This window comes from Balaenoptera ricei, chromosome 8 (assembly GCF_028023285.1).
Source record: "Balaenoptera ricei isolate mBalRic1 chromosome 8, mBalRic1.hap2, whole genome shotgun sequence".
Taxonomy (NCBI): Eukaryota; Metazoa; Chordata; class Mammalia; order Artiodactyla; family Balaenopteridae; genus Balaenoptera; species Balaenoptera ricei.
In genome coordinates, this window is record NC_082646.1 from 104,137,734 (window position 1) to 104,151,069 (window position 13,336).

Consider the following 13,336-nt stretch of genomic DNA (forward strand, 5'->3'; position numbering starts at 1 on the left):
ATACGCAAGGACGTATCTTCCGGCTCAGGTCCTCAGAGCCGCTGTCTGCGGGACTGGTGCCCGGAAGTTCCCGGAAGTGGCCGGGCCTCAGGCTTCTGCTGCGGCTCGGGTAAAATGGCGGTGGCCGCTGTGTTCCCGGCCCTTGCGCGGGTGAGGAGAGTGGGGGTTCTAGGGTCCTAGGCAGGCCGCAGTGAGAACTGTATCTCGTCTTCCTCTGAAGTGGAGGCCGAGAGAAGCGTCCAACTGCCCGATAGCCCAGGGCAAGGGCAGACCCAAGGAGAGGTCGATCTTGCAACGTAGGGAGATTCAGGTTACATCCGCCCTTGCCTGAGCCCACTGTGTGTCTGTCTCGTAATATCGTTGAACCGTCAGTCTTCGTGGGAGACCCAATTCAGATTTCACCTATTTCCCAGGTGGAGCTGGCCCGACAGCCTCTGGGCGCCCCTTCTCTCTTTTTTTAAGTCTCTCTGTTCTTTTTAAGTCTTTAGTATCTGTCATGGTTTCACATAGTTTCATAAGATCGTTTTTCTTTTTGAATATAGGCTGTTAACACTGTAAACTTCTCTCTTAGAACTGCTTTTGCTCAATCTCATAGTTTTGTGATGTGTTTTTGTCTCCAGATATTTTCTAATTCCCTTTTGATTTCTCTTTTTACCCAGTGGTGGTTCAAGAGTGAGAGTGTTGTTTAATTTTCACTTATTTGTGAATTTTCCAGTTTTCCTTCTGCTGTTGATGTCTAGTTTCATTCTGTTGTGGTCAGAAAATATGCTTTGTATGATTTCAATCTTTTTTGTTAAGACTTGTTTCGAAACCTCACATGCTGTCTATCCTGGAGAATGTCCTCAGTGTGCTTGAGAAGAATGTGTATTCTGCTGCTGTTTAGTGGAATGTTCTGTATATGTATGTTTGGCCCTTTTGGCTTACAGCGTTGTTCGTGTCCTCTACTTATTGATCTTCTGTCTGGATGTTCAATTTATTATTGAAAATGGCTTTTGAAATCTGCAAATATTGTGTTACTATTTCTCCCTTCAGTTCTGTCAATATTTGCTTCATATATTTGGATGCGCTGATATTGGTTGCATGTGTACTTGTTGTATCCTCGTGGTGAATTGACCCTTTAATCATTATATTATGTCCTTTTAAAATCTCTTTTGACAGTTTTGACTTAAAGTTTATTTTGTCTGATATTAGTAGGGCCATCTCTGCTCTCTTTTGGTTACCTTTTGCATGGAATATATTTCAGACTTTCACTTTCAGCCTACATGTTCCCTTACATCTAAAATGAGTTTTTTGTAAGGCATATAGTTGGATCTTGTGGGGGTTTTTTAAATCCATTCAGCCACTGTATGTGTTTTGATTGGTGAGTTTAATCCACTTACATTTAAAATAATTACTGATGGGGAAGGACTTACTATTGCCATTTTGTTCATTGTTTTCTATCTGTCTTGTAGCTTTTGTGTCCCTTTTTACTCTTTTGCTGTCATCCCTTGTGTTTCATTGATTTTCTTCTATAGAGACATGCTTCGATTCCTTTCTCATTTTCTATTGTGTATAGGTGTTTTCTTTGTGGTTATCGTGGGGCTTACATAAAACATTTTATAATCTATTTTAAACTGATAATAACTCAATTTCAATCTCATACAGAAGCTGCTCTTTTACTCCTCCCACCTTGTTATTGATGTCACGATTACATATTTTTGTTGTGTATCCATTAGCGTATTTTATAGTTTTTTGTCTTTGCCTTTTAACTTCTAAGCCAGAATTAAACGTGATTTACCCACCATCATTACAGTGTTACAGTATCCTGTGTTTGTTCTATGTATACATTTACCAGTGAGCTTTATGCTTTCGTATGTTTTTGTGTTACTGTCTAGCGTCCTTTGTCTCCTTTGGGTTTCTTCAATTTGGATGTCCATTTCTTTCCCCAAATTGGGGAAATTTTTGACCATTATTCCTTCAAATAAACTTTCTGCCCCTTTCTCTCTTTTTCCTCCTTCTGGGATTCCCATAATATTTATATTGGTCAGCTTGATGATGTCCTGTAAGTCCCTGAAGCATACTTCACTCTTTTTCATTCTTTTCCTTTTTCTTCCTCTGATTGGGTAGTTTCAAATAAACTGTCTTTGAGTTCACTGATTCTTCTGCTTGAACAAGTATGCTATTTAACCCCTGTAGTGAATTTTTCAATTTGGTCATTTCCAAAATTTGTTTTTGTTTTTTTTTAAATATTTCTCTTCATTGATACTCTCATTTTGTTCTTGCATTGTTTTCCTCAGCTCATTGAACATCTTGATGACAGTTATTTTGAGTTATTTGTCAGGTAATTCGTATACCTCTGTTTCCAGGGTTGGTTTCTGGAAGTTTGTTTTATTTCTTTGATTAGGCCTTGTTTTGCCATTTCTTCATGCAGCTTGCAACTTTGTGCTTAGATCCATGCATTTGAAAAAACAACCACCTCTCCCAGTCTTTTTGGACTGACTTTGTACAAGGAAAGACCTTTGCCAGTCGGTCCAGCTAGCGAATCTAGGGGCCTGTCAAACCTTTTGTGTAGAAATGTCTTCTCTAGACTTGTGCATGTAGATTCCCAACTAGAGGGATTTGCTGGCTTCTTTTTTCAGGCGCTCATAATCTCTTGCTCCCTCTGGTGTCCCTTTGTGGTACTACAGGTTCTCTGGAGCTGCCGCAAGCCTCCCAGCTCTCCTTCTCAGGAGCCCCCAGGCTTCAGAGTATCCCAGGTCCCATGAGCGCTGCAGGTTGGCCAAGACGGAAACCAGTCCCTTGTGCTGCTCCTTGAAAAGCAGGAGTTTCGGATGCATGCTCCTCCTTTCTTTCCATTGGCCTCTGTCTGCTGTACCATAGGTCCTCAGAAGCAGCAGCAAGCCGCCCAGCTCTCTTTGGTTTTCAGAGGCCCCCAAATATCTAGAGTATGCTGGGCCCTGTCAGTGCTCTGAGACAGGCAAGACAGAAGCCATTCTCTCAGGCAGCTCCCCAAAAAGCTGGAACGTAGACACACATTCTAACTCTTCCTCCCAGGTAGAAGTCAGGAATTGGGGGTTTTCTTCTGCTTGTTTTGTGCTAAGCCACAGGTAGGGACGATGGCGAGTGAGTGTATGCTAGTGCAAACCCTCACCTATTTCTCAGCAGCCCCCAACCTGGCACCTTTTCCGTCACACTTAGATTCAGACAAGACAGAAACTAGTCAATCAGGCATCCCCGTGAAAGGCTGCATATTGGATGTATGTTTCAGTCTTTTCTTTCCCTCCCAGGGAGAAGCCAGGAGCTGAGAATTTTCTCCAGTTGCACTGGGCTAAGCCAAGGGGAGGGACTATGTTGAATGAGTACCATAAATTTTTCTTCCAGCTGTAGTGCAGCTGGTTTTGTGCTCACCTGAGGTTCAGGAGCCTCTTAGCTGGTTTCTGGATTTCTCATAAAGGGAATTGGTTGGTGTATTGTTGGGTAATTTGTGTCTCCGTGGGAGGAGGAGAGTGTGGGACTTCCTGTTCCACCATCTTGCTGACGTCACCACCTTCTCATTGCGTCTTGATAGTTTTTGCCCTTCTCTAGATTGGGAGACTTTGGGGAATTAGGGACCATACCATCAACGTATGCTCAGATTTTAACCCAGGCAGGTGATTAGAATGCAAACCATATTGTAAGAATTTTAAGGGAATGCAAAGGAAGGAGAAAATATTTCTGCTGGAGAGGTTCTGGAAAGACACTGGTTAAGAACATGTTTGCAGTCAGGGGTGGGTTCCAGTCTTCACAGCAGTTACTATTTGGGTGATCTTGGTAAGTCATTTAACCTCTCCGAGCCTCAGCTTCCTAAGCTGTAAAGTGGGGACAGTGTCCGCATAACTTCTTTTTTTTTTTTTTTTATTGAGGTATAGTTGATTTACAGTATTTTATAAGTTTCAGGTGTACAACGTAGTAGTTCACAATTTTTAAAGATAAAACTCCATTTATAGTTATTATAAAATCAGCATAACTTCTTAAGGGCTGAAGGAGATCAAATGCATTTTGCATGTAGTAAGTGTTGAGTGAATGACAAGGATGGTCGTCCTTGTTAAAAAGTTGTTTGTGGGGACTTCCCTGGCGGTCCGGTGGTTAAGACTCCACATTTCCACTGCAGGGGGCGCAGGTTCTATCCCTGGTCGGGGAACTAAGATCCCGCATGCTGAGGCCAAAAAAAAAAAAAAGTGTGATATTTGTGGCTTATTTGTTTCAGATGCTTCCTCTGTCAAGGCGCCACCTAGTGTCTCCTTCACTCAGAGTGACATCATTCAGACGCTGCTACAGAGGTGACAGCCCGACAGATTCCCAGAAGGACATGATTGAAATCCCTTTGCCTCCGTGGCGGGAGCGAACTGATGAATCCATAGAAACCAAAAGAGCCCGGCTGCTCTATGAGAGTAGAAAGAGGGGAATGCTGGAAAACTGCATCCTACTTAGGTAGGGGGATAGGAGTCTGGATGTCACTTCTCTTTGACTGGAGACTGGCTTTTCAACTTCTTTTTCTTTCTTGTTTCTAGCCTCTTTGCTAAGGCACATCTGCACCACATGACAGAGAAACAACTGAACCTCTACGATCGCCTGATTAATGAACCCAGTAATGACTGGGATATCTACTACTGGGCTACAGGTACTGGGCATGATAAGCAACATAAGGTGAAAAATAGGATGACTTGGGCTGATGTGAGTCTGGAATGGTATCCTGGGCAATTTTTTTTTCTTTTATCATGTAGTAGACTCTCAACCCAAACACTCTTCAAATTTTTCCAAAGCGTGCAAGATTTGTTTTATGAGGTAAGGTTCTTTGTTTGCAAGCAAAAGAAACCTATTCTGTCTAACTTAAGCAAAAAAGGGAATTTAGTGGAATTGTACGGGAAGCTCCCAGTATCAAAGGGAAGGTTGAAGAAAACCAGGCCAGGAATGGAGTGGAACGAGACAGCTCAGGCTGCATAGCACGAGGTCTCCAGGAGTCTCGCTCTGGCACCACCTTTGTGAGGAATGAATTCTCATTGTGTATAGTTAGGATTAGCTTTGGCTTTGAGTAAAAAAAACCCAAACAATAATGGCTTAAAGAAGACAGAACAGTGTTTCTCTTTCTCATAACAGAAGTTCAGAGGTAGATCCTCCAGAGTGCACAGAGGGGTTTCAGAGGCACGAAGGCCAGATTCCTCTTGACTTGCTGTTCCTTCACCCTCCGCCTGTGTAGGGCTACCTCATGACCCAAGATGGCTGCTGAGGCTCTATCTGTCATGTCCATATTTCAGCCAGGGAAAAAGAGTAGGAGAGTACACCCCATTTTTTATGGATCCTTCTCAAGAAATTATACACCATAATTCCACTTATTTTCCACCTGTCACTCTTTAGTCACATGGCTACACCTCACCATAAGGAAGAAATAATGTAGCCTATTCCATGTGCCCAGCTAAATTGGGGATCCTATTATCAAGGAAAAATGGGAGAATAGATATTAGGAGACTTCTCATCCATTTCTGTCACTCTGCATCTCCTGTTTTTCCACTCAATATTTGAACCTTAAAATAGAAGCTATTCTATAGGTTCCAAGTGTGAAGTGTGACGATAATACAGGGTCTAGAGGCTTATATAACCGTTAGAAAGCCCACAGAGTGTAAAATATTTACTATCTGGCCCTTTATAGAAAATATTTGCCCCTGACTTAGCATAGTGCATTTGACATTCATCCATGTTGTTGTATCAGTAGTTCATTCTTTTTTTTTTTTTTTTTTTTGGCTGCATTGGGTCTTCGTTGCTGCGCTCAGGGTTTCTCTAGTTGTGGCGAGCGGGGGCTACTCTTTGTTGCGGTGCATGGGCTTCTCATTGCAGTGGCTTCTTCTGTCACGGAGCACGGGCTCCAGGCATGCAGACTTTAGTAGTTGTGGCTCGCGGGCTCAGTAATTGCGGCATGCAGGCTCTGGAGCGCAGGCTCAGTAGTTGTGGTGCACGGGCTTAGTTGCTCTGCGGCATGTGGGATCTTCCCGGACCAGGGATTGAACTTGTGTTCCCTGCATTGGCAGGTGGATTCTTAACCACTGCACCGCCAGGGAAGTCCCAGTAGTTCCTTCTTTTGTATTGAGTGGAATTGCAGCGTGTGGATGTACCACAGTTTGTTTATCTGCTGACCAGTTGAAAGACATTAGGATATGTCCAGTTTTAGGCAACTATGAATAAAGCCTAAACTGTAAATCTTTGCATACAGGTTTTTGTGAATGTAGGTTTTAGTTTTTCTTGGTAAATGCCCAGGAAAAGGGTTTCTGGGTCATATGGTAAATGTATGTTTAACATTATAGCAAACTTTATTGATGGACATTAAAATTTGAATTTTGTATAATTTTCATGTGTCATGAAATATTCTTTTGACTCTTTTCCCTCAACCAGTTAAAAATCATTCTTAGCTCACAGACCATACAGAAATGGGCAGTATACCATCGTTTGTCAACTCCTATGCCAAGTAAAAGAGGCCAGACTCAAAAGACTCTACACTGTATGATTTCCATTTATATGGTATTTTGGAGAAGGCAAAACTACATAGCAGAAAACAGACCAGTGATTGCCCAGGACGGAGTGAGAGGGGAGGAGGAGATGTTCCACATCTTTACCAACACTTGGTATTATCAGGGTTTAATTTGTTTTTGTTTTTAGCCATTCTAAGAGGTATGTAGTGATGTGTCACTGTAGTTGTAGTTGGCACAACCCTAATGGCTAAGGATATTGAGGGTCTTCTCTTCTCTTTTCTTTTCTTTTAATATTTATTTATTTATTCGGCTGCACTGCGTCTTAGTTGCTGCATGCAGGATCTTCGATGCGGCACATGGAATCTTTTAGTTGCGGCACGCAGAATCTTTTAGTTGCGGCGTGTGGGATCTAGTTCCCTGACCAGGGATCGAACCTGGGCCCCCTGCACTGGGAGCGTGGAGTCTTACCCACTGGACCAGCAAGGAAGTCCTGAGGGTCTTTTCAAGTCATTTGCCATTCATACCTCTTTGGTGTTGTGTCCCTAAATCTTCCTCCTGCCTTTTTTTTTAATTGGGTTTTTTGTTTTCTGTTTCACTACCAGCATTTGATGCTATAAATTTCCAAGCACTGCTTTAGCCTTATGATACAAATTTGGATGTGTTGTGTTTTCATTTTCATTCAATTCAAAATAGTTTCTAATTTCCCTTGTGACTTCCTCTGTGACCTGTGAGTTATTTAGAAGTATGTTTAATTTTCAGATATTTCTAGATTTTCCAGGTATTTTTCTGTTATTGATTCCATTGTTGCCACAGAATGCTATATGTATGTATGTATGCTATATAATTTCAGTTCTTTTAAATTTCTTTAAATTTGTTTTGTGGCCTGAAATGTGTATGTCTTTTTTTTTTTTTTAATATATTTATTTATCTTTGGCTGTGTTGGGTCCTCGTTGCTGTGCACGGGCTTTCTCTAGTTGTGGCCAGTGGGGGCTACTCTTCGTTGCCGTGCACGGGCTTCTCTTCGCAGTGGCTTCTCTTGTTGCGGAGCACATGGTCTAGGCGCGTGGGCTCCAGTAGTTGTGGCTTGCGGGCTCTAGAGCGCAGGCTCAGTAGTTGTGACGCATGGGCTTAGTTGTGCCGCGGCATGTGGGATCTTCCCGGACCAGGTCTCGAACCCGTGTCCCCTGCATTGGCAGGCGGATTCTCAGCCACTGCGCCACCTGGGAAGCCTGAAATGTGTATATCTTAATAAATGTTCCATGTGAATTTATTTGAACACAACATGTTGTTCTGCACTTGTTGATGAAGTTTTCTGTAAATATCAACAAGGTCAAGTTGGCTGATACCGTTCTTCATGTCTTGTACATTCTGGTTGATTTTGTCTGTACTCTCTATCAATTAATAAGGAGTGTTGAAATCCCCAACTCTAATTGTGGATTTGTCTATTACTCCTTTCAGTTCTCACGGTTTTTGCTTCATATATTTTATAGCTCTGTTATTATGTGAAGACATATTTAGGATTGTTAGATTTTCTTGATGAATTGAGTCCTTTATCATTATATAATGTCTATCTTTATTGCTGATAGTTCCAAAGTGTCTGATAGTAGTCACTCCAGCTTTCTTTTGATTAGTGTTTGCATGGTATATATTTTTCCATTTATATTAGTTTTCTATTGTTACCACAAACTTTAGTGACTTTAAGCAACAACCGTATATTAGCGCACAGTCCTGTAGGTCAGAAGCTGTGCCCAGATCTCACAGCCTGAAATCAACATCATCTCTTCTACATTCCTGCCCGGAAGCTCATTCAGGTTTCAGGGAGCATTCATTCCCTGAGGCGTAGGACTGAGATACTGGTTGTCTTGCTGTTAATGTCTTTCAGCTTCTAGAAACTGCTCTCGGGTTCTTGCCACATGGCCCCTCCGTCTCAGCATTGGAGATCCTCCCTCATGTGGAATCCCTCTCATGCTTCAAATCTCTCTGACTTCCCCTTCTGCCACCAGCTGGAGAAAATTCTGCTTTTAAAGAGCTCACGTGATTAGGTCAGAACCACCTGGATAATTTTCCTGTCCTGACTGTGCCGTATAACATAACCCAGTCACGGGTGTGAAGATCATCATATTCACAGTCCTGGGGATTACACAGGGCTTGTACACAGGGGAGTGGGAGATACTGAGGGCCAACCTAGAAGTCTGCTTACCACACCATTCTTTTAATTTATCTTTGTCTTTTTATTTAAATTGAGCTTCTTATAGATAGCATATATAATCATTCTTTTTTATCCAATCTTATAGTCTTTATCTGTTCATTGGTGTGTTTTGGCCATTTACACATAATTAATTACCAGTGTGGTTGAACTAAAATCTACCATCTTTTTTTTTGTTTCCTATTTCTGCTGTCTGTTCTTTGTTCTCTTCCCCCTCTGTTTCCATGGATTTTTTTTTGAGTATTTAAAATTTCATTTTATCTCCACTATTGGTTTATCATTTATATCTCTCTATAATTTTTTTAGTGATTGCCCTAGGATTTACAGTATACATCTTTAATTAATCATAGTCTACCTTCAAGAATAGTATACTGCCTCATGTATAATGTAAGAACTTTCAGTAGTACACTCCAATTTCTCTCTTCCATGTTTTGTGCTTTTGTTGTCCCACTTTTTACTTTTACTTACATTGTAAGTCTACACTACATTTCTATTGTTTTACTTTAGACAGTTATCTTTGGAGCAATTTAAAATAAGGGAGAGAATACATTGTATTTTGTATTTGTAAATATGTAAATTATAACACATATATAAATATGTATGTAACATATAACACATATTATGTATAAGGTACATTATATTTACCTTCATTTTAATCATCTCTGGAGATCTTCATTTCTTTACGTAGATCCATGTTTCTCTGGCATCATATTCCTTCTGCTTGAAGAACTTCCTTTAATATTTCATTTACTGTAGGTTGGCTATAATGAATTCTCTCAGCTTTTGTTTGTCATTTCAAAAGATATTTTCAGTGGATATAGAATTACAGGTTCACAATTATTTCTTTTATTTTTTAAAATGTTTTATTTATTTATTTATTTATTTTACTTATTTACTTGGCTGCGCTGGCTCTCAGTTGTGGCAGATGGGCTCCTTAGTTGCGGCTCACTGGCTCCTTAGTTGCGGCATGCGAACTCTTAGTTGCGGCATGCACGTGGGATCTAGTTCCCTGACCAGGGATTGAATCCAAGTGCCCTGCATTGGGAGCTCAGAGTCTTAACCACTGCGCCACCAGGGAAGTCCCCACAATTATTTCTTTCAGCACTTTACATGGGCCCTCTTCTTTTGTGAGGCTGTTAGTATGCAGGATCGAGTCAGTCTGGTTAGGAATTGAGCTGGATTTGATCTGTGTTTTCTGCCTTATGTTATTGTTGGAAATTTTTCATCCATTATCTCTTCATATGTTTCTTCTGCCTCATTTTCTTCCTCTTTTCCTTCTGGGATTCCAGTTACACTTAGTTTAGACTGATATTGTCCCACAGCTTTTGGATTCTGTGTTTTGTGTCTTTTACTCTTATTTTTCTCTTCATGTATTAGTTTGAGTAATTTGTATTAGATAATATTTATTGACCTTTCTTCCACTTCACTAATTCCTTCCTTGACCATTAAATCTTATGATGAGTCCATTTTGCTTATGGGCTACTATATTTCTATTTTTATTTTTAACATTTCCATTTGACTTTTACAATTTCCACCTCTGCTGGAGCTCCTTATCAGTTCATGCATTTTTCCTACTTTTTCCACTAGCACCTTTAACACAATAGTCATAGTTACTTTATTTAAATCCCCTATCTAATAGTTCTAACATCCGCATCATCCCTGAGTCTGTTTCTGTTGATTGCTTTGTCCCTTCACAGTGTGTTGTTTCTCACTTTTCTTTTGTGTGTGTGTTAGACACATTTGATTAAATGTTAGACATCATAAGTGAGACAGTAAAAACTGAGGGAAATGGTATTTGTGCTTAGAAATGGGCATGATTCTTCTGCCGGGCTGTTGGAATGGGAATCGAGTCAGTCTAGTTAGGAGTTAAGCTTACTTTGAATTTTGTTATTGCTTTGGTTCCCTTCAGTTCACCACCAGCCTCTATTGTTACCATGTGCATCTTCCTGTATTTCTGTGCTTCAAAGGAAATCTCTCTCCATGCTCTTGCCCTCTCCCAGCTGTAGATACCTATTGATTTCCGCTTGGTGCTTGTTGGTTTGGGGAAGAGAGGGTATTCTCTATTATCCTGGTCCAGCTTTGGTCCCTGTGGCCATGGGTCTTAGGGGTGGACTTTCTCAGTGATCCTGCTGGTCCCATCAGGGTAGAGGGTTTTTTTTCTTTTACCCTTCCACCAGCCCAAATGTGTCCTCACATGTGCCCTGTAGGAGACAGGATTCACTGATCTACTCCCAGCCCCTTGAAGCTTTTGTTCTTCGGAGAAGGAAGGGCCAGGCTGGGCATTATGCTTTTTTGGGTGGGCGGGCAGTATTGGCTGCTCCCCTCCTCCTGGCCTGTATCACTGAGGGAGGGTTTCTCCAGCTTCCTGCTCTGGACAGTCTTTGTCATGCGCATACTTAGTGGGGGATTGCTGAGAAGAACCTGCACATTGGGGCAAATTCTCCTTGTGTCTGTGGCTCCCAGAGATTTTGTACTCTCAGGCTAGCCTACTTGGCTTTCAGCAGTTGATGAACAATTTTAGCTAAATTCTTCTTACCTGTTTGTTTGTGCCCAGCGCCTCGTCTTCCTGTGCCCTGTCTCAAGTGAGCATGTGTTCATATCCATTTTCTCCTTTGAGGGGTCTCTCTTTGCTTAGATTTTATTCTCTTGGGTACCCTGTGACCTCAGCTGTCTGATGACTTCAGAAAGTTATGACAGTTCTACTTTATCTGACTTTTTCTTGTTGGGATGAGTATAATGTTCTTTCTAACTTTCAGCATCCTAGGGGGAAGCCTAAACCTCCTTGATCTTATTCTGATTGTCACACACAAAAACACAGATGCCAGGTCCACCAGATGCCAGGCTCTGTGCCAAGTGAGGGGAAATCAAACTTTGTTTTGGGGAATTCCCTCTCCTAGCATTGTACTTAGTCTTGCTAGGAGGGTAATTCCAAAGCATATCGCCTAAGGTTTCCCCGTGGGAGGCTTTGCTTGTAATTTGAACCTTAAGTGAGCATCTCACGGTTGGAAAGAAAGATCAGAGGTGAGCAGCATCCTGCCAGACTCTTCCTCTGGCCTGAGGCTGGCATCCTCATCTCTCTGCTCTCGGTGCGTTTGTTGCCTCTCCATGCAAATCTGGTTCTCCAGGTTCATGTTAATTTGGGGGGCCTCTATTAGCTTTCCAGTAAATTCTTTTATGCTTAAGTTTACTAGAGTTATCAGTGGCTGTCACTTACATCCAAGGATTTCTGCCTCAGGAAATATATAGGCTAGAAGGGAAAACAGTACTCAGAAAACAACTGAAGTACCAAATGCAGAGCAAAACAGTACGGCCAAGATTGGACAGGCCAGGGGTCAGCAAAATTGCTCATGGAAGACCAGATAGTAAATGTCATCGTCTTGCAGTTATATGGTCTCTGTGGCAACTACTCAACTCTGCCATCGTAGCACAGAAGCAGCCACGGACAGTATGTAAACAAGTGAGAGCAGCTGTCCCAATAAAGCTCTTTACAAATACTGGCTGCTATAGGTTGCAACCCGCGGTACAGGCTGCCGTGTACATTCAGAGGAAGAATGGAGCTGCTCTGTGTATCCACTGTGGTTTTTGGCCAAGGCCAGAGTTTCGAGTTTCAAGATTGTTATAACTGACAACTGACTGACCAGCGTAATTCTTTTTGCCCATCCTTCTCTTGCAGAAGCAAAACCAGCCCCAGAAATATTTGAAAACGAAGTCATGGCCCTGCTGAGAGACTTTACTAAGAACAAAAACAGAGAGCAGCGACTGCGGGCCCCAGATCTCGAATACCTCTTTGAAAAGCCACATTGAGCTGAGCGCCACTGCCTGCCTGGCCTCTGTCTGCGGATGCTCACTGCTTATGATGGGTATTGGCCTTGATGTCCTGCTTCTCCTTAGATGCTCAGCCCACCCAGACCGCTGGTCCTGTCTCCAGTGATGGACCCGCCTCTCTCCTGAGGACATGTAAATGTTCAGTGTATCTCATTCTAAGACCCTGTGGTTCCGTTCTAAGCCTCAAAGCGGTTTGTCTAAATTACCGGTGTTCGGGCCTGACTTTCTCTGGCTCCACAGGAGGGCACTGTAGGGGAAGTGGCTGTGCCAGCTCGTTGCTTCAGCCAGAAGTGAGCTCAGTGCAGAGGGGCAGCCAGCTCTGCATGCTGTGTGGAAAGCTCCCCGGGTGACCCAGGGCTTTGTTCCAGTGAAATTCCCCCTTCCAACCTGGGATGGTTCTTTCTGCCAAGGGAAGCTGATCCAAGCCCCCTGAGCGGAATCCTTCAAAGGCCCAGCAGGCAGAATGAGGGCAGTGGGCAGGAACGGTGTGGGTGTGCTGCTCAAGAGTCGGCATCCTCATCAGATTTTCTCTAAAATGCTCACTTTGTAAACTGAACGATAATTGAATATTAAAGAGTATTTTAAAAAGGAAAATCACAACTCCCCAGCCCTCACACAGTTATTTTAATTTTGTCTCTTCTCATGTAATCCACAGGCATACGTTTATAGAGCTTTACAAGGTCACAATCGTAGGTTTTATCTTCTTGCAGCACTATAGCAAACATTTTCTGTATTTCTACAGTCTCCACGATCGTTTTAGTTGACAAACTAATAACGCATAAGAAATAATATGTTAGGATGAATTAGCTGAAAGTGTTTAGCTCTA

At 42.2% G+C, this 13,336-nt stretch overlaps 1 protein-coding gene across 1 annotated transcript; it reads left to right on the plus strand.

Moving 5' to 3' along the window:
- Positions 1-37: 37 nt before the first annotated feature.
- Positions 38-13,110, plus strand: SDHAF2 (succinate dehydrogenase complex assembly factor 2). Its single transcript, XM_059931709.1, has 4 exons — positions 38-150; positions 4,226-4,449; positions 4,530-4,639; positions 12,359-13,110. The coding sequence occupies exons 1-4, from the start codon at positions 115-117 to the stop codon at positions 12,487-12,489; spliced, it is 501 nt and encodes a 166-aa protein (XP_059787692.1). The 5' UTR covers positions 38-114; the 3' UTR covers positions 12,490-13,110.
- The last annotated feature ends 226 nt before the right edge of the window (positions 13,111-13,336 follow it).

Excerpts from the sequence above, each read along its gene's own strand:
- SDHAF2 (XM_059931709.1), top strand. The coding sequence starts at position 115 with ATGGCGGTGGCCGCTGTGTTCCCGGCCCTTGCGCGG. Across the intron at positions 151-4,225 it reads TGTTCCCGGCCCTTGCGCGG|ATGCTTCCTCTGTCAAGGCG; the intron begins GTGAGGAGAGTG and ends TATTTGTTTCAG. Across the intron at positions 4,450-4,529 it reads GAAAACTGCATCCTACTTAG|CCTCTTTGCTAAGGCACATC; the intron begins GTAGGGGGATAG and ends TCTTGTTTCTAG.